The sequence below is a fragment of the Macaca mulatta genome, chromosome 12 (assembly GCF_049350105.2).
Source record: "Macaca mulatta isolate MMU2019108-1 chromosome 12, T2T-MMU8v2.0, whole genome shotgun sequence".
NCBI lineage: Eukaryota > Metazoa > Chordata > Mammalia > Primates > Cercopithecidae > Macaca > Macaca mulatta.
Window position 1 is genome coordinate 56,785,282 of NC_133417.1, and position 21,838 is coordinate 56,807,119.

At 39.8% G+C, this 21,838-nt stretch overlaps 1 protein-coding gene across 6 annotated transcripts in view; it reads right to left on the reverse strand.

Moving 5' to 3' along the window:
• Window positions 1–21,838, reverse strand: part of CACNB4 (calcium voltage-gated channel auxiliary subunit beta 4) — a 268,392-nt gene that overhangs the window by 23,696 nt on the left and 222,858 nt on the right. For 3 of the 6 annotated variants that reach the window (NM_001261360.1, XM_015110084.3, XM_015110085.3), the window contains 6 exon segments: window positions 4,171–4,280; window positions 12,702–12,760; window positions 14,036–14,116; window positions 14,340–14,359; window positions 15,915–15,991; window positions 19,756–19,886. In NM_001261360.1, the coding sequence (NP_001248289.1) occupies window positions 4,171–4,280; window positions 12,702–12,760; window positions 14,036–14,116; window positions 14,340–14,359; window positions 15,915–15,991; window positions 19,756–19,886 (478 nt within the window). 6 annotated transcript variants of the gene reach the window in all.

The window sequence follows — 21,838 nt, forward strand, 5'->3', positions numbered from 1 at the left end:
CACCTTGGTCTCCCAAAGTGCTGGGACTACAGGCATGAGCCACTGTGCCCAGCTGATTTTGTTTTTTTATTTTTATTTTTTGGCTATAGATTTGACCAAACAATGCTGTAATCTGGTCCAAAGTACATAGAGTACACAAGACTATCTAATATAAATTATTATTATTAATTTTTAGAGACAGGGTCTCACTCTGTGGCCCATGCTGGAGTGCAGTGGTACAGTCAAGGCTCACTGCAGCCTCAACTTTCTGGGCTCAAGTGATCCTCCCACCTCAGCTTGAAGAGTAGCTGGGACTACAGGTGGACATCACTGTGCCTGGCTAAATTTTTTATTTTTTGTAGAGACAGGGTCTCACTAAGTTTCCCAGGTTGGCCTTGAACTCTGAAGTCCAAGCAATCCTCCTGCCTTGGCTTCCTGAAGTGTTGGCATCACAGGTGTAAGCCACTGTACCCAGCCTTAGATGATCCTAAAGATGGCCTAGGGAAAAGGTAGTGTTGCTGTAACTATCCTCACTGAAAAGTGTTTGTGATTTGCTTTGCTTATTTAGTGTAAATTCAAGCTCACATTGCCCACCGAAAAATTCTCCCTTCCTTAACCAAAAGGATTGACAAGGTATGCAGGGTCAGGAATCCTCAAGACTATTATGAAAATCTATTTTCTCATGTTTTGCCTGATTGCATAAAATTCTTATTTCCCATAGAATCACTGAAGTTTAAGGCATGATCTGTATTTAAAAGGATGCATTTGAAGAGTCAACATATCACTTTTCAAGTTATCTAATACCAATGGCCTGAAAGACTTCACATTGCTTGGAAAGGGGACTAGCTTTCAGGATATTAATGAAAACAAAGTGGGCTTATTTGTCAAATTCTTCTGAAATCATATTCTACATTTGTTAGTAATGTAACATATTTGTCCCCTTTTTTCTCACACGTCAGAAAGTTTTAAAAGAAATGTTTCTTCAGAAGGAAGTTTGGAAAATAAAGTCAATTTTTACTGTAGTAAATTTCAGCCTCAGGATGTCAGGGTATGTTTTCCATTTGCTGTTTTCATTAAACTGTCACTGGCTTATGGGAGCTCCTGGCTAGGACTATATGTGAGCAAGCCTATGTTTTCTTAAGCCTCAAATATGAATACAATATTTTCGGAAGCAGCAAAAAGACATTGACGCGAACTGGACTGCCCTGGTACAAATAACCCTCAAGGCACTCTGAGTTTCTGTGTAAGTGACTCAGAAATACCTGAACCTTATTTACTCTGCACCAGCGGTGAGGTTAAGTGTGGTTTCTGCCAGGAGCAAGGGCAGCGATACCTACTGCTTAACCAACACAAAACTCTTAGGCCATGGGCACTTGGGCAGAAGAAGAGAGGTGCTTGGGCAGAACAAGCCAGGACGGATGCTGGAGAAGGCCACATTAAATACTAGGGTGAGCCCAATGTTTGGATAATACGTATACAGAATGTAAATAAATACATTTTATCTGTGAGGCACATTTATCTATATAGCCATCTCTCTCTTTTTTTTTTTTTTTTTTGAAAAAGATCTCAGCCAAACCAAACAATGTTGGCTACCTGGACTGATTCTCAGAGGGGTTCCAATGAAGGTTTCCTCATAATCCTATTCTAGTCAAATGGAGCCCTGGGGAGTCACGGACTATGATGCTAGAGGACCTCGATGAACACTTCTATAAACTGATCATGACTGATTTGGGCCCACCTCTCTCCAGGATCTCTGTCACAAATGATATTCCTTATACCCAAACCTGTTCATATTTCTCCCATGCTTAAAACACTTCAGTGGCTCCCCAGGCCCAAAGCAACATTTCCCAAAGTGAGTACTCTGGAACAATACTCTCATAAGATATCCTATGGGAAGAAGGGGGTTTTGTGCAAGGGATATATTGCATAGCATACTAGCTTCTCTTTAGAATTTCAAACATGCATTACCCTTTACATCTTCAAGGCTCTTAGAGTCTTGCAGAGAAGAAACCTGTCAGTTTAATCCATCATTTCCAAATTTATTTGACAATGGAAAACATTCTGAATGTAACAACTATTACTATGTTGTAAAATTAACATTGCATGGGATCTATTTTGGAGATCTCTTTAGCAAGGCACATTAGAACCCCAACACATTGGCCTCGGTCTTTTTCAGTCTCTTCTGTTCCTCTCAAATCACACCCCCAACTTCCCTGTTCTAAGCATGCTATACACAAATCTACTTCTTTCTCAACAATACATTTTTGTTTACATGTCAATGTCTTTGTACACTCCTGCCTTGAAGAACCAGCTCAAATATAACTCCTGAGAAGTCTTCTCACACATCTCCTACCCCCTACTCTTCTTTATACCCCTAGCTCTTTGTTCATAATTCCACTGTCACAGGTATTCTAACCATCTGTCCCTTCTGTCTCTTTGCCCACGGGTAAGACACTGTGTGTGGGATATGTCTGTATTTCCTAAGTCTAGTGTAATGCATGGCACATAACAAGTGTTCAATAAACATTTGATGAAGCAATCTACAAATGTGCATGAATAAGCACACAAATGGATCACATTGTGGTTATTATAATATTAACAGATTGCCATGAAATTAACTCCAATGGTTGTGGGTATATGACTTTAAAGAGTAAAGGTAAAAACCACGAGCTGAGATATACTTTGTTTCTTCTTGTTTACTCTAACTTGCCACCCATCCACCCCACTGACTCTGACAGCGGGTGACTGGATTGTAAGGATGACTTCAGTGAATACGGGTGAAGCCCTTGGCAGGTGTCAGTGGTTAAAGGAGTCAGACAACCTGGCTTAAGCTTTTAATTATCTTTTAGCCTCTCACCATACGTTAGAAGAAGGAGTAGTTAAAAGCCAAAGACACTATAAGGAGTTACAAAATGGGTAGAAAACAGGAGAGCAGAGAATTGATGTTTATCTGAGAAATCCTCAACCTAACTTAATGTCCTTGTCACCCATGATATTTAACTTTAGTCATTACCTAATAGGATTCACCATCAACATTGCCATTGTACCTCCTCCAGGTCACAATACTGTGCCTTTGAGCATGCTTCCCTCTGCATGTGGAAGGCTCTAAATACAAGACTAAAGAAGGGACCACTAATCGCTGGGATCTTTCCCTCACAAGCACTGACCACTACTCTATTTGGTATGTTTCGTATTCCTTCACAAAGCAACCATCCAACAAACATTTATTAGCAATGATCATGTGCCAATCCCATGTCAGGAATACGCAGATAATACTTTGTACCTTCTTTACAAATTGTACAATCTTTGGCTCAAGGTCAGTGGGTTCTTAGTGTGATGTTAGGGCATGCACTCTGTCTTGGAAATCTTAATTTTGTTTAGTTTTCTATCATCTATAGAGCTAATTTCAACAGTTTAAAAAATGTAAGGCATGGAAGAGCCCTATTTATCCTTCCTAGTTAAAACAAGTTGCCCTCAGAATATGAATGTAAAGAGAATCCTAGGAAGTCATGAGCGGACTACACCACCCTTGGCAATTGTGGAGACCATGAACAGGCTTTCCTGATGAACAATGTAATTCACCAGCCTATGGACTTGCTTCTGTGGGTGGTGATTCCATCCTCCACAGCCCTGTTCACCTATGGCTTGATGGAGCTACTCACTTACAGTCTTTTATTCTTCTCCATCATGGGGAATTTTAGGATGCTTTCCGACTGGTACCCCAGGAAAGACATGTTTAAAGTCCCTGCATGTTACTAATGGTCATTGCCATTTGCAACACCAAGAACACTGTTATCTAGCTTTTCTTCTAAAGATCTCAGAAGGCTGAACACCTCGTTTCCTTTCACGTCCGCTGTGACTCAGGTATGACAGATATCATTAGCCCCGTTGAGAAGCTGAGCAAAGTGGAGATGAGTGGTTTCACGTGGTTAGGCAGGCAAAGACTACGAGAGCCCATTGAGGATTCTTCCCACCAGACTAATTAGCTAACTGACTAAAGCTGAGAGACAGCAGGCTCTGGCTACTGCAAGACTCTGCTGCCTTCCTGCCATAGCTAGCATTCTCTTCAGGTACTCAGTGCTCCCGCCATTCAGAATGGGGAACAAATTGACAAAGACATTCACAAATGCACCATGTGTCAGCCCGGTCTGTAAGCACAGCTTGAAGAAGTACCACATTTGAACATCTTACCTAAGCTGGACCGGGTGTTCGAACGTTCAATTATTGCTCTCTTGCTGGGATTATTTAGGACAGACCTCTTAGCAAGAGAAATGTCAGCTGTCACTCTCGTTATTGATATCCTATGAATAGGAACACAGAACAGAACAAGCCAGTAAAAATGTTATGGGGCTCTCCAAGTGATTTAGAACCACAGTACTTAATAACCAATTTATATACTACAGGGGAACCGCAGTATAATAAACATTGGCCACAAGTGTTTTAAACAGGCTCTGGCTAGTATCAGAATGCAAGCAGAGCAGAATGGAGGAAGGTTTAAACTGTTTCACACACACACACAAAACCTACTCCATTAAAAATATTTTCGTCCATTATGGCCTGCCTTGCTGAATTCCCTTTATAATACACACCATACCAGGAAGGAACCGAAACATATAAATAAACCATGCTCTTTCCAGGAAGCAGCAATACAATTTGCCACAATTCATAGTTGATTTGCTCTTGAACAAGACCTTCAGGAACTACAAATGCTTTGCTCTGGGATTTAATGATGCTGGTCAAAGCTGGGAAACACTCTTCATTTTGATTATCAAAGACAATCAACCAGTCTGTGGCTAAGTTGCATTCTTTTGTGATACACACGTGATTCTCCAGGGGCCCGAAGGGATACTTCATTTGTAAACATGTGAAAAAATGGTTTTATTTTTTCTGCATGCATAGGATTCTTCAGCATATTTGCATATGACTTTGAATGCATACGGCGGGCGGGCAGTCATAAGGCACTCTAGTTGAGAGCAATGTGAGTATTGTGCCAGGATTTGCTAAGTCAGAAAGTATCCTGCGGTCATGCAAGAATAAAGCAGGACCTGGCACAGTGGCTCACGCCTGTAATCGCAGCACTTTGGGAGGCTGACGTGGTTGGATCATTTGAGGTCAGGAGTTCGAGACCAGCCTGGCCAACAAGGGGAGACTCTGTCTCTACTAAAATACAAAAACTAGCCTGGTGTGGTGGCACATGCTTGTAGTCCCAGCTACTTGGGAGGCTGAGGTGGGGGAGGTCATTTGAGCCCAGGGGGCAGAGGCTGCAGTGAGCCAAGATCATGCCACTACCAATCCAGTCTGGGAGACAGAGTGAGACCTTGTCTCAAAAAAAAAGTGAAGAAGTAAAGACATTGCAAATAAATGCAGAGGGGCATCTATTTGCATATGATTTATCAAATGAGAACATCTGCAACTTAGAATTTAAATACTATTTTAAACTGAGACTGCTCAATTTCCAATCATCTACCAGTAGAATTCAAAGTTTGCCTCTTTAAACCAGTTACTGTCACCATGGGCCTTTCTCCATTCTTATCTTCACAGCTTGGTTCCCAGAAAGGAGACAAGGAAAGTAGCACCCCTCCCCTTTTATACTCAGTACACCCATTCTCTTCTGTTTTCAAACTCTTTGGGGATTGAAGAAGGAAGGAGGGTAGAATTATCAACAATTACTGAATCATATGTCATCTCATACCTGTCTGGGGACAACACTGTCAGGAGACTGTACCTGATTTCAGTGACCTAAAGCCTTGGGGAGAATTTAAAATAGTCCTTTCCTCAGATGTCTGGAAATCATTCTTTAAAACAACAGTCTGTGCAAAAGTTCTGGTGCCATTTTAAGCAAAGTACTGCTTGCCTGTGTCATTATGTTTATATGCTGTACGTTGTCAGGAAGTTTTCAATTCTTAATTTTTTAGAACTGTTAGACCCTAATAATTATTTGATGCATCTTCAAAATTGTCCCCCGCAGAAACCAAGAGTTTTTGCAGATACACCTCAGGGACTGTTCTGAGGACTAAAGGGAGGTTCAGTGGGCTCCAGCTTCACCATCCTCAGTGCCAGGTAAACACGCCTGCATTTCTGTTTTCTGCATTGGGGCTTTATATATGATTTCACTATAAAAAGCTGTTCAACTGCTAGAAAACACTGGTGTAACAACTTTTTCATTTTACCAAGAGGGAAACTGAGACACACACAGAAAGCTACACATGGTTAGTTACAGCTCAGGTCTAAACCAGCCCCTGGGCATCGGGTCAGTGTCAAGTCACCTGACTCCACCATTCTCTTATAGTTCAGTGTTCTACAAGCCCGAATCTCCAGATGTGAGTCAAGTGGTCAAGCACGGATGCACAGTCAGTCTTGGCCTTGCTCTGAGATAGTAAGAATTTAAATCAAGTTGAGGTAGAGTAAACCCCCACCTGACTTTCCATTACTCCAGTTGGCCACTGCAGCTTTCAGGCATGAAGTCTCATAGGCAGCTCCTTTCCTTTCCAGAGTAGGGTTTGTGTGGTTTTATTTTTTTAATTTAATTTTCAGTTTTTGGTCAGTGTTGCTCTGTCACCCAGGCTGGAGGGCAGTGGTACAATCTTAGCTCACTGCAACCTCCACCTCCCACGTTCAAGCAATCCTCCTGCCTCAGCCTCCCAAGTAGCTGGGATTACAAGCATGTGCCACCATGCCCGGTTAATTTTTGTATTTTTACTAGAGACGAGGTTTCACCACATTGGCCAGGCTGGTCTCAAACTCCTGACCTCAGGTGATCTACCCACCTCAGCCTTCCAAAGTGCTGGGATTACAGGCGTGAGCCACCATGCCCGGCCATGTGTGTTTATTTTTGTGTTTTTGGGTTGCTGGTTTATTTGTTTTAAGAATGGAGCTGCTGGATAGAAACGTACAGGCATGTTTCAGAGCAATCCAAATATATGATGAGAGACAAATGGGTAGGTTTAGGGACAGAATTCAACTTTCTAGACTAATGATTTTTGGAGGACCCAACAACCCAGAAAGTTGAATTCTATTCAGCTTAAGTGAAAATCAAATTTTCTAGTTCTATACAGACAAGAGACTCTTGGTTCTTCGAATCTGAAGAGATTAGCATCAGATCCACATTTACTTTTTCTGAGTCACAAAAGTACTTTTACAAAGCTATTTTCAAACACAGCCAAAGTTTGAAAAAATTCAGGAAAAAACTGCTTCATAAGTTCCAAAATAGAGGGAAAGATGCAGACAATAAAGGGTATGTTTTCTCATTTTATTTGCTAATGCAAGTTAGTTTGCTAATACAAGTTATTTATTAATCAAAATACACATGCATAAAACAGAGCTCCGAAGAAGACAGGCCTAGCCCTAGAAAACCTTCAGTAAGACAAAATAGGAGTTTCTCTTTTCTATGCAAAGATGCTGACTATTATCAAAATCAGACACCAAACCCAAAATTCTTTTTTGTAAAAGGCTCTCCAGAAAACCAATCACATTCACAACTGAATACTATCTAGCTTATATACTATTTTTAACTTAAAGTAGTATCCTTTCTACTTCTTTTCTTGCTATCCTGAGACCCCCTAGTCTCAGCATTCCTATGTACCTTGTTCAATAAACATCTCTAAAAAGTTCCCTTGGAAAACTTCCTGTGACTTGCTGTTAGTAGTTACTGGCCAGTAGGTAAAAGACTAATAGGAGTTTAGTTCCCCAGCAGACTGGATGTAGCAACAAATGTTCCTGAAAACTAGCAAACATCATTCCCTAAATAGAGTAAATCTGAACCCCCATTGTTGCTTATTTCCACTTTAGAATTCATCCTAACTGCTGCAATCCCTCATGAGCTGTATTAGTTTTCTGTGATTTTCTGTGGAAAGATATTGTTTTCAGTTATAACACATTCATTAAAAAATAATCTGCATTTCCACGCTGGTAACATAACAGCTGTAAGATCTGTCTGTATTCTATCCTTGCTACATCCAATATGCAGCCCAGACAGTATAATAATTTTGGAAAACTTCTAGTATTAGTAGGGAAAAGTGTTCCAAAGAATGGAACAGTGCACTTACAGGAGAATTGAAACACACAGGAAGACCTGAGTATCTTCCTGGATCTTTCTCCTGGTAGTTGCATGAGTCATTCTATCTTTTGACCTCAGTATCCTAATCAATAAAATGGTAATAGTAGCTTTGCCATAACTATCTCATGGGATTGCCACTAAGAGCAAATAAGGTTATATATAAAAGTGCATTCTTAAATAATTATTCATAGTGTCCTCTGTTAATAAAAACATATATAATGTACACAAGGCAAACAATTATTAGAGATTTAAAGACTTGAAGGAGATAGTTTCCTTATATCCTACTCTCAAAAGTGGGCAGTCTACCATGAACTCTCTCATTCCCAGAGTCTGTGAAATGTGGGTGAGAGAATCAGGTCAGATATGTTGTATTCAAACTACTAATTTAAATATTCAAGTTTGACACTGAAGTGTTCAATTAATTATTACTGGTGTTTGAGTGGCTGTTTATGAGTCTGCATTTGAATAGAGAACAGTAGGAAGAATGCATAGAAGAATGAAATTGATTATGAAACAGAAGTTGTGGCTGTTCTTTTACCATTTGTTGACTGCAATTAGAAATTATCTTCATTCTTATACGGCTTGGTTGCCTTGTGATAGCACCAATTATTCCCATTTCCTTTTATTAATAAGTACTATCTCTTTGAGTCTCCCTAAGTTGTATGTTTAGCTTCTTTTCTTTCAAATTCTTTCTCAAGCCTATTTTTCCCTTTATGTGTTCTTTGGCTAAAAGCATCCTTTAGCTTGAGATCTTATCTGTGTAGATTACATGATGTTCATCTAAGATTTTTGGCCATGATCATTATCAGTTACAAATTGTCCAATAAATGTCATAGAGTTGATCTGATCCAGTTGTCAAAAGCCTAAAGTAACAACTTTTGGGAGGATTTGAAATGACTGGCATAGGTCAACAAACTGCAACTGGTTTGACTGCTGGCTGTTCAGCCTGTGAATGGTAGATTCAGCCAGCTGAACAAACCTCATCCAAACGGGTAATCCCCAATGAATATTTGTGGTGTGAAATGAAGAGAGAAGCTCCATGCCCATTGTGTATCCACGGTGTCCTCGTCAGCCCAGGAATCACTGCTCCATGTGGATATTCACAAATACAGAGGGCACTCAGGAACTATTTAGTGTCGTGTTTTTCTTTTTCTTTATGAGACAGAGTTTCGCTCCTGTTGCCCAGGCTGGAGTGCAATAGCACGATCTCGGCTCACCGTGTAACCTCCGCCTCCCAGGTTCAAGCGATTTTCCTGCCTCAGCCTCTTGAGTAGCTGGAATTACAGGCATACGCCACCACGCCCGGCTAATTTTGTATTTTTAGTAGAGAAGGGGTTTCTCCATGTTGGTCAGGCTGGTCTCGAACTCCCGACCTCAGTTGATCTGCCCACCTCAGCCCCGCACAGTGCTGGAATTACAGGCATGAGCCACTGCGCCCGGCCTAGTATTCTGTTTTTCTTACATGTATCACAGTTAGGCCCCACAATAGCAGCTATAGCAATAAAATTGTATAATAAGTAGCTCTAAACTGACTCAAATAATTTCTAAGGTATCAAAAAAATCCCAAGTTTATGATTCTGCAATAGTCAAACAGTTGGACTTTCATCCAATTTGTTGAATTATTTTCTACTAAGATCTGAAAAGCAGATGAAAGAAGAAAGCCTCATAGCCAACAGATCCCTTCTTTGCACTTTCCGAAAAATAATAGGACTTTCTCCTATTTTGTCTAACGCACTGCATTCATAGCCCATGAAACACAGAGTAGGTTTCCATTAGAACGTATTGTTTATGCCGTGTCACTGTGCTAAAACCTTCCTTGTCATTGTTCTCTTGGCTGGTTTCAATTAAAGACTATTTGTTTTTTTCTCTCTTTGTATCAATTGGTAAAACATAATGCAGCACAATGTTATAGCTCAAAACCTAACAATATTCCCACGAAGAAGACATGTCAGAGTCAGTGTGACGCTACCAGCGAATTTCTTCTTTCTTATCAAAGTCTCCACATACACTCAATCAAGGAACTCATTATTGTTCATCCTGCTGCCTGGCCTCTTAATATTTGAAATCAAGTCCATTCTCTCACCCCTCACCCCTTTAATATTTACCTGTCTTTTTCCTCAGCCCTGCTGGAGAAATACATCAGATTTCTCCAGGGCTAAGTCTCTCTCTTCAGCTATTACTTTCGCTGCTGCTGGGCTCTTCCTCTAGACCCTCTGCCATGTCATCAGATCCCATGAATACTTGAGATTGAAATTTGCATTCAATTTCTATTAAAACCAACTTCAACAGTATGCGTACAGTAATGGATGCAGACAATTCTACTTGATTCAGGACAAATCTCTGCTGTTACAATTAAATAAATTCCCTTCTTCTGGGCCTCAGGATTGAGGAAGAACATCAGATTCTTCATTCTTGAAGGCAAACCTTTAACAACGCTGTCGTGTATCAGTATGTTATAGACCAAAATAATCTAATGCAAACGTAGGCTGTCTTATGGGAAGGGATTTGCTCAGATAGGGCTGTTATGGGGCCAGTGGATTCGGCACTGCTCAGAACTGCCTTAGGTAACAGCTCCACAGGTTAAAACCATGTGACTCCATACATATCTGAAGGAACCGTACATGTGCACCCAAGAACACAGAAGACTGGGCTAGGCATGCTGGCTGCCTTCAATCCACAGGGACCTGCATGAGGGTTAGGGTTAAGGCCAGAGCATCAGACAGCAGGACCAAGACCAACCCTATTAAGTTACAAAGTCAAAGTTCAGCTGTTTCTTTGCAATGCTTTTTAGAAAGTGAATTCCCAATAGCCAAAAATTTCAAACGGAAGCAGGTTATCTATCTGATTGTGGTTGTTGGAGAAGGGAGATTAGTCTAAAAGACATTTTATGTATCCTTCCAACTCCAATGCTCTAGGATTCAGGGCTTTTAACTTATTTTATTTGAAACTACTTCATTATCTGCCTATTTCCTTTTTAAAGAGAGTGAAATGGAATAAATACATCTTTCTTATTAAGCCCTTGTCCAGTAGATGAATGTGACGAAGGCTATTACTGGTTCAACAAATTCTATCTTCTCTTCCTCCTGGACTGCAAGAGTGCCTCCGCTGCAATAAGTATGACTACATAACCAAGTTCTAACCAGTGAAATGTGAGTAATAACGTGCTCTATCTCCAGGCCCGGCAAGCTGACTAGAGACATCATACCTGGGCTAAGGGCCCCAAATGACAGAGGGAACAAACTTTCTGCCCAATTCTCCCCTCCCCCAACTCCATCCTCCCTCCCAGCCAAGGAACACCTGCCTCAGACTGTTAAGTGAGCAATAATAAGTTTCCATTGTGTTTGAATCACTACACATTTTGGGGTCTATTTATTAAGGCAGCCTGACCTACATACTAATGTATCTAGAAGTATTCTTATTTCTTAAACTAAAATCTCAGTTTACTTTCTTTCTATATAGTTCTAGAAACTAATGAATATTTTACCCAATTATCCAGAAAGCTTTTAACAAATGCATACAATTTATATTTAAAGCAATACCATGTTTGTTTTTATTATTAATGTACCAATTTATTACACTTTATCTGAAGTTTTTTTTACATTTTAAAATTATTTTGTGCATTTAGCGCATTCTCATAATTTAGCAAAGAGAAAGTGAGTGGCTTAATTACTGTTTTCAAAAATAAAGAATGTGATGTTCTTCCGCTATCCTACAGTAATAAATTGGATGCATTTGCCCATACTTTTTGATGCACACTATTTAAATTTTCCACATTTCTGATAAATCTTCAGGTTTTTTCATGTGGTTATTTTTACATGGACTGTATTCTGCATATGAAAGAGCTTAATATTTAGAATTGAGTCATTACAGGCTTTTTACCATTTCTCTGCAAAACAGAGAAACTTTCTCTAGATATTTTTCACAAAACTTAAATGATAAAATTATTTAATGGCTAATGTCTGAGCCATATTGTTGATGGATCATAGTAAGATACATTAAAAAATAGATCAATAAAATAACAGGAAATTTCTAATAAAAGCAAACCCTCAACTATAATAAATATCCATATAAGTACTATTCCCTACAAAATGATCACTTTGGGAGGCTTATGATTAAAAGAATTCTCACTCACTTCGTTTGAGAAAATTCAGTACTTGATATTTATACTTTCATATGACACACATACACATACACACACACACACTGCTATACACACACACTGCTATTTATACTTTCATATGACACACACACACACACTGCTATATACACACACTGCTATTTATACTTTCATATACACACACACACACACCAAATACTCCTAGCTTGACCAGCAAGCCACTATACTCATCAGAAATATTATATATTTTAATTAATTTTTTAATAAAAACCATTTGGTATCAAATTATTAATAACTGAGAAAATAAAGACATATACATTTAAATAAAACAGATGGCTTAGTTTTCTTCTCCTGGTCCTTTCTTCATTGGGGACTCAATGTTATACTTCATATTTTCAGAGTTCTTTTATTATATTCTTCCCAAGAATACTGAGTTAATTTTTAACTAGAGAACTTCTGAAATCTCTGGAAACATACATCTACAATTCAATTTATCATACAAGTTTGGTTAAAGGAAAATAAAAATACAAAAACATCTATATTTCTCACCTCCCATCAAACCTGTGCTTCAGGAAATCAAAGAGGGCTTTCTGCATCATGTCTGTTACCTTTGCAGAGGTGAGAAAAAAAGAATGAGGCAAACACATGCAGAGAGAGAGAGAGAGAGAGAAGTCAAAAGTGAGAGAGGAGGGAGGGAAGGGCACTATGAGCCAAGACCTTATTGCAGCCAGTCGTCTCCTGGGGGGAAGTTACCATGGAAGATGTTTTTCATGCTTAACCATGTGCAATTGCTAATTTCCACCCCCCTTGGTTCTTCTCCAGGGTGTTGAGGAACAAACCAGCAGTGTTCACCGGACCCTCTTCCCTCTTCCCTCTTCCCTCGTTAGGGGATAGAACTGCTGCCAGGAGACAACAGGCTGGCTTTGTACACAGGTGCCGGGCATCCTTGGCACGCCTGAGCTGTGCCTGCCTCCAGTGAGGAGCAGCTAGAGAATTGAGGCCAGCACTGGACTCAGCCTTCCTGCTAGTTTGTGCGTGTTGGAGGAAATTCTCCATGCCCATGGCTGGATTTTTGTAGACCACTCCTCCTGCTCATCCCTCTGACATTTCCAACTCAGAGAAAGACAAGAGAGAAAGAGAGGGGGAGAGAGCAAGGATTCTTAGATCTGCCTGAAAGAGATTCATTAATTCATTCAGCAAATGTGTACTGAGTGCCTACTATGTGCCACACATTGTCCTAGCTCGATGGGAATGGTGTCCTGGAGGCTGCTCACCTTCAGAGTTTAAATGTCATATCTACCTATTTTTTAATCCATGCTAGCACAAAGTCAAAACAAACATCTGAAACAAAGTCTCTACTCTTTTCCTTGTCACATGGTTTTGTTTAATCTCCAAAGTTTAAAAATGTGCCCTTTAAAATAAACAAGCAGAGAAGGATTTGGTGGCATATGCCATCATCTTAAAACCCCAGCAGGGTGAACTCTGTTTGGGCTTTAAAAGTTTGGGTTTGCTGGAAGATTGATTGTTTGTCCTCTTGTGCTGTTCATTGTCTATTACTTCTAATAATGAGAATGGTCAAGACAGATAAAGTCCTTTTCTTTGCATTTAATGCACAGCAAATCTTTGACCAGATCTTCCCATTGTAAATATTTTGAGAGAGGTATTTCTAAACAATGTAATACATAAAAGATGAGAAGTGTCCAAGAGAGGAAAGAAAGGGCAAAGGGCCTTGTGAGCCCCACACAGTACCCCCTGCCTTCCCATGCTGAGCACTGGCTTCCATCAGGACCCACGTGGAAACAGACCCTTGAGGAGCAAGCGGCAACACGACCGTCTCCTGGGCGCTCGATCAAGAACTGAAGAGTAACAGATGATATTTGTACCTCATAACCTTTCAGTGACGGCCCCACTAACACCACCGGACGCATTGATGGCACAACATCGTAAGGAGGAATGTGCTCCGTCTGAAAAAGAGGATTCGACACGTGTGACAAGGTGAGGTTGAGCATGCCTCTCCACAGTCACAACATTCATAATGCTCAGGTCAAACGACAAATGATTATCAAAGTCCCCAGCGAGGAGGCTCTTCCCTTATTTCACAGCCACTTTGGGTCACTGAAATGGAGCACTGCAGGCATGTACGTATAGGAACCTTAACAGTAGATTTAAAAAGGAAACACAACTTACCACTTTTTGCTTCTGTTTTGCTAAAAGACAATAACGAGAGCCATATCAAAATATGTAATCTCTGCAAATGACAGTACATGAGTTTAAAAGATGGAAGAATGTGCCCATTTGCCCCTATAATTATCTTCACCACTTTCCTATCACCCACTTTGGAGAACCTGCTTTATGATTTCATTCTGGACATGTCAATGTTGAAGACGTATGAAAAACAGACAGCTCCTTCCCTGGTACAAACGACCTTATATCCTGATTTCTCACTGGGTGGGAGTTGGGTACAGGAGTTGAGAACAACATTGGAAGTTCCAGGCCGGCCTTTACCATGGGTTGTTCCCGTGCTGGACACAGCACAGTGTTGCTGGGAACAAGTTGGACAAATGCAATTTCATAAAAGGAAACAGAATAACCACTTGGGCAAAAATGACTAGCATCTCAATCACTAGTTATCTTTATATTTGTAACTCATAATTCTGCACTCCCTCGGGCATTTTTGCCCATTTTCTAGAATATTGGCACATTTTTCCTACTATCTTGCTTTTCAATTTCAAATAAATTTATAACCAGTTATTCCTCAGATAAATTTATAACCAGTTTTTCCTGTTCTTTCCTGTTTGTAATAGCTAAAGTCTGCAATGTCCTGAATGTCCAATAAATGGGAACAAAGCAAAATATACTCAATAACTGATTCAAAGCAATTCTGTGGACATCCAAGCAGGTCCAGTCTAGTTGCGCACAGCTCAGCAACCTGGTTTGATTCAGTGTCCTGTAGATCAGAGGGCTTCACATGAACAAGGACCCAAACACTTAGAACCATTCCAGAACCAATCCAGTTGCCTCCAGTTTTGGTAGGCCAGAATAGGGCCTTGGACTTGCCTTTCCAAATTGATAATACAATTGGAATTCGTAATTAGGGCACTGGATGCCCTAATGCAACAGTTCTAGGCCAGAATGAAATTAGCCTATAGGAGTCAGGGAATGTGGTAGAAGAAAAATTCCTACATGAAGACCTCCATAGTTTCCAAATGCACCACAACTCCCAATTAGGCCACCATTGTCTCTTCATTACCATGAATTCCAGGGCTTGGCTGTCTGCTGTCCAAATGGAAATGAGGCTGTCCCTCATTTGGGCCCTGCCTGACTCTCTGCTTCAACCCTCCCAGCTCAGGCTGTACCAATACATCCTGAAGTTCCACATGGAGACTGAAAACAGGGCATTTTCTTGAGAGTCTGCTTCACTTTGTTTCCTTTTTTTATTTTTACTCACCATCTTAAAGTCTGTCCGTTTCTTAGGTAAAATAATGAATTTTTTGAATATCAGTTTACACAATGGACAGTTATTAACTCGGGGGGGTAAATAAGATTTTTCAAAATTATATTCTAACGATGTGAATTTTTTAGTACCATTTTAAATCAAATCAAATTACCATAGAAAACAAATAAGAAATGAAATATTAATTAGAAAAACCTTTAAATTAAGCCTTCAAATTGTTTCCAAATTAGCAAAAATACTTGCATGTGTGTTCAAATATTTTAAAAAGGAATACAGTTTATGAATAGGAGTTTAACTAAAACCCTCACCTGTTGATGTGGGAGTTGCTCGAAATGTCCCAGATACCATTTCTCCAAGACTTGAAGAAGAATTTCCACTTGATTTCCTAGGATATAGAAAAGGAACTAAAGACTCACTCCCCAGATTCTTTGAAAATAGAACTTGAGAGTACAAAGCTTTCTTTGGCCCTCATCCTATTAAATAATTCAAAACACACCAAATTGTGCTATAAAGAACTTCAAGAATCTGTCCAAATGTTTTCTTTGACCTCATTTCTAAGAGAATGTGGAGAACTAGTTAAGACCTGAAATATTTTGCAAAAGCATCTCTTCTAGTTAGTCAATGCGGAAATCAGGCAAAACTGTCACTGACGGGAATGTTCTTATGAACTGCTTGTTAACCTAACACCAGGCACCAATGTGCCAGTCAGATGTCAAACACAGCTCAAAACAAGCAGTAAGACCCGGAGAAACCATTTCTTCTTACAAGATGATTACATGGGCATCAGAGTTAAGAACTGATTATAGGGAATTGGTCACAGAAAATATTATTTATTTGAATGGAAGATCCTCAACTCTGGTCTCCTCAGGTGTGCTCTGGAAGCTTCCCTGAAGCCCACAGACGCCATCAGGAGCTGCCACCTTCCTACTTCCCCAGCGCCCTTCTCTTTTAGTCCTTAAGAGTATGGTCCCTATAGTCAGAAAAATCTCTCTCTCCTCTTAGCTCTGCCACTTACTAGTTGTGGGACTGTGGCACATCATAATGTCTTTGAGCCTTAGGTTCCCCACCTATAGAAGGAGATGCTACACCTCACATGGTTGGTATAAAGATCAAACAAAATCATGTCTGTGAGCTCTTGGCTTTACTATTTGTGACTGCCACGAGGTAAGTTTTTAGTTTAAAAGTATATATAGTCAGCCGGGGGCGGTGGCTCACAGCTGTAATCCCAGCCCACTTTGGGAGACCAAGGTGGGCGGATCACCTGAGGTGGGCGGATCACCTGAGGTCGGAAGTTCCAGATCAGCCTGGCCAACATGGTGAAACCCCCATCTCTACCAAAAATGCAAAACTGAGCCAGGCATGGTGGCAGGCACCTGTAATGCCAGCTATTCCAGAGGCTGAGGCATGATAATTGCTTGAACCTGGGAGGCGGAGGTTGCAGTGAGGCGATATTGTGCCACTGCACTCCAGCCTGGGTGACACAGCAAGACTCTGTCTCAGGAAAAAAAAAAAAAAAAAAATTATATACTGTTATGAGAGGCTTAACAATGGGGATATCCTCTGAGGAATGTGTCACTAGGCAATTTCGTTGCTGTGTGAGCACTGTAGAGCGTCTTACACAAACCTAGATGGTACAGCGTACTCCATTGCTCTGGGCTACAAACCTGTATAGGATGTTACTATACTGAACACTGTAGATGACTCTAATACAGTGGTTAGTATTTGTGTATCTAAATCTAGAAAAGATACAATAAAAATACGGTATTATAATCTTATGGGACCACCACCATATGTGTGATCATCTTTGACAAAAATGTTATTTGGCCCATAGCTGTAATAATTGACAAATAATAATAATAAAGCTTTTAAAATGATAATAATTCAGTTGTTGTATACAACAAATATTGATGGTACATCCCTGTTTTAGAAAGTAAAAATGTAACAGTGGCATTGGGGAGACAAAATCCTTTCCCTTATTGAGTCATATACTAGTAGGACATATCAGTACAGGTTGAATATCCCTTATCCAAAATGCTTGGGAGCAGAAATGTTTTGGATTTCCATTGTTTTCAGATTTTGGAAATTCGCACTATATACTTACTAGCTGAACATCCCTAATCCAAATGTCTGAAATCTAAAATGCTCTGATGAGCATCTCCTTCAAGCATCATGTCAGTCCTCAAAAAGTTTTGAATTTTGGAGCATTCTGGAGTTCAGTTTTTCAGATTATGGATGCTCAGCTTGTACCAAACAAGATAAATAGGTAAACATATAATATTTCTGAGAGTAATAAGTGTAACAGAGAAAACTAAGTCAGGGAAAGGATGGGACTTACAGGGAAGGGGAGTGAGTACAATTTTAAATACAGTTGGCAGGAAAGGGGTCACTGAAAGGGTGACATCTAACAAAGATATAAAGCAGATGGAGTGGCCTGGTGAAAGTGTGAAGAGAAAGGTTCTAGTAAGAAAAAACAGCAAATGCAAAGACCCCAAGACAGGAAAACATGCTCCCCATGTGTCTAAAAAGAAGCATGGAAGACAAACAGTTTAGAAAAAAAGGGATGATATGGTTTGGGTCTGTGTCCGCAGGAAATCTCATGTTGAGATGTAATCCCCAGTGTTGGAGTTGGGGCCTGGTGAGAGGTGATTGGACCATGGGGGCAGTCCCTCATGAATGGTTTGGCACCATCTCCTGGTGCTGTTCCTGTGACAGTGAGTGAGTTACAGTGAGATCTGATTGTTTAAAAGTGTGTGGCACCTCCCTGTCTCTTCCTCCTGCTCCAGTCATGTAAGACACCTGCTCCTGCTTTGCCTTCTGCTACCAGTAAAAGCTCCCTAAGACCTCCCCAGAAGCAGATGCTGCCATGCTTCCTGTACAGTCTACAGAACCATGACAATTAAAGCTCTTTTCTTCATACGTTATCCAGTTTTATAGAAGTGTGAGAACAGGCCGGGTGCGGTGGCTCACACCTGTAATCCCAACACTTTGGGAGGCTGAGGCAGGCAAATCACAAGGTCAAGAGTTCGAGACCAGCCTGACCAACATGGTGAAACCCCACCTCTACCAAAAACACAAAAATTAGCCAGGCATGGTGCGCACTGGTAACCCCAGCTACTCAGGAGGCTGAGTCAGGAGAATTGCTTGAACCTGGGAGGCAGAGGTTGAAGTGAGCCAAAATTGCGCCACTGCTCCCCAGCCTAGGTGACAGAGCAAGACTCCGTCTAAGAAAAAAAAAAAAAAGAAGTATGAGAACAGACTAATACAAGGGACAAGAGGGATTAATATTAATAATAGTATTGGCAAGTTATATGCTAAAAAAGATCGATAATTAAAAGTGGGGTAACTATACTTTTGTGATCTCCTATTACTGTTGGAGCAGTTCTTATTATGACAAAAGTGGGCGCCCAAAGAACACAGGAGTTTTTTGAAATAGAAAAGCATTCAACAGAAAACAGAGGTTGAGGGTCAAGAGAAAGAGCTGCTTCTATTTTAGAGCTTTCAAAAAATTGTAACACATATGAAATCAAGGCTTCAGTGCAGGCTGCGACACGGTACATGCAGACTCAGGATGAATTGGTTTCTCTTCTCTCAAGCTGTGCTTGTGTTCCTGGGGCCTTTAAATATCTGCACTCTGAGATCTACATGGCTACTTGAGTGGTTCACTATAAAGGTTGTTTCACCTGAAGCTGTCTTCACCCAAATACCAGGGGAAAAGAGATGCCACAAAAAGCCTGGGGTGGAGAAGGTACTGTCAGTGCCGGGACCTGCACGTACCATCACATTATGTGCCCGCTTAAGGGAGAGTCTGTAAGTGAACCAAGAGAAGCCATAATGCTTGTTCAGGTCAGCTCCCACTCACTGTGTGGAGAAAGAATGCCCGAAGTGACTCTCCTAGAGGAAAGCCTGGGTTCCAAGGAGGGCTTGCTGAGGCCACAGAAAACAGTCTTTGCCATGGAATTCATATGGTCTCCAGTGGTGTTAGGCTTCAGCATGCACAGAAGGTAGAGAACTATCTGAAACTCTTCTGTGTCAATTTCAGAAACACCTTGCACACAGCAAAGTATCTTCTATTTTGACAGCATACACTCTTGAAAATATCACCCAATTTTCTGACCAAAAAAAAAGTGCATAGAAAAGATGGAAACGTACCCTCCGTGAAAACGTCCTCTTTTTTGTTCTTGCTGAATCCGTATGTTCTCCAATCTGAGTGGACTTGGAATGAAGCCAATTTCACAGCCCTCTTTCACCAGCCTTCCTATCCACCAATCATTGTTATATTTCTGGAATTCAGAAATAAAATTGCTATCAATAGTAATTCACTTATCTTCACGTTGTTTATGAATCTTAGGGGACAAGAAGAATAAAATGCTATTTATAAGATATGATATTATACTATATTTTATATAAACTATATTTTATATGTATATGTGTATACCATATTTTATATAAATTATATTTTATATGTATGTGTATACTATATTGTATACACCATACTATATACCATATTTATATAAACTATACTCTCATAGTATACTATATTTTATATAAACTATATTATATATGTATATGTGCATATATGTCTATATATCTATACTGTTTTATATAAACTATATTGTATATGTGTGTATATATACCTGTACTATATTTTATATAAACTATATTGTGTGTGTGTATATATGTGTGTGTGTGTATATATATATCTCTATGTATCTGAGGTAGATTCATAGACTAAAGCAGGGTTCTCCAAACTTTTTCTGTAAAGGTCCAAGTAGTAAATATTTTAGGCTTTGCCGACCATGTGGTCTCTGTTACAATTAGTTGAATCTGCTGTCCTTGTGTGAAAGCAGCCTCAGGCAAACATCAACAAGTGAGCATGGCTCTGTTTCAATAAAACTTTTCTTTACAAAAAAGGCAGTGGGTCAGACTGGACCTGTGGGCTATAGTTTGTGAACCCCTGGACTAATGTCTGGTCCTAACCTTTGGATTCTTTTGGTCTTTGTCAAGAAGCTCTAACCAATTCTTTATTTATTTATTTATTTATTTATTTATTTATTTATTATTATTATACTTTAATTTATTTTATTTTATTATTTTATTTTTTTATTTATTATTAACCAATTCTTAAAGAACATATTTCACAAGGATAAATATGCACCAATGTAATTGGGACTCTGGAAGGCAAGACGGATATGTCTGATATGAAATACATTTAATAGTCCATAATTTGTCAAAAGCTTTCAGGTAAAAATTCCACGATACTATTTGTAGTGTAATCTCACCGGGGAAGAGTCATGATCTTTCAAATATAGATTTGCAAATTAATGTCCAACTTACTACTTGAAGAAAAAGATGCCTACTCTTACAAAGTCTGAGCATATTACATATTTGTATGTGAAATTTTGCAAGTAATTTCCAAACGCTCTGAAGCCCAAGGGGAACTCCAGAATTTCCATTTAAGTTAAGTTCCATGACATGTAAACTCAAGACCCAAGTCTATGCAAAGGCTTCAACAGTGTGGGGTGAGAGTCTGTCAATGTGGGCTTATTTGGTGGATCAGTAAAATTGCATTTCTAACTATACATTTGCTGAATTATAGAGCAGAAAGCAATTTAGTTCAAGCTCCCTGCCTCAAGGAAAGGTTTCTGCTAGGTCACTTCTACAAAATAGGTATCAGCTCTATTGTTTAAACTCTCCGGAGATGATTCTAAAAACTTCCTTTACTGTTTTTATCAGTGTTGGGCAAGACAATTCTCTCCTACTTTGACCCAAAACATATATATTTATAAACACATATATTTTTTTCAAAATGTAACAATGATATGTAGTTTGTTTTGCTGAGCTCATAGAAAAGTGAAATATATATATGTGTGTGTGTATATATGTGATTCTGATACATTATGAAGGAGGAATGGAAGGTTTCATTGAATTATCATAGCATGAAGTTCTGGGTAAACTTTAAGTTATTCTGAGTAACAGCTTTACACTCATGAGAAATGTGGTCTGGTAAGAATTTGGCCTTTGTTAGGCACACAGCTTCTCCATGCATATTATATGAGTGGCATATAGTATATTGCATTGAAATAAATGTAAATTGAGGGCTGGGCATGGTGGCACCTTCCTGTAATCCCAGCATTTTCAAAGGCTGAGGTAGAAGGATCAGTTGAGGCTAGGAGTTTGTGGTCAGTCAGGGCAACATAGCAAGACCCCATCTACACACACACAGACACACACA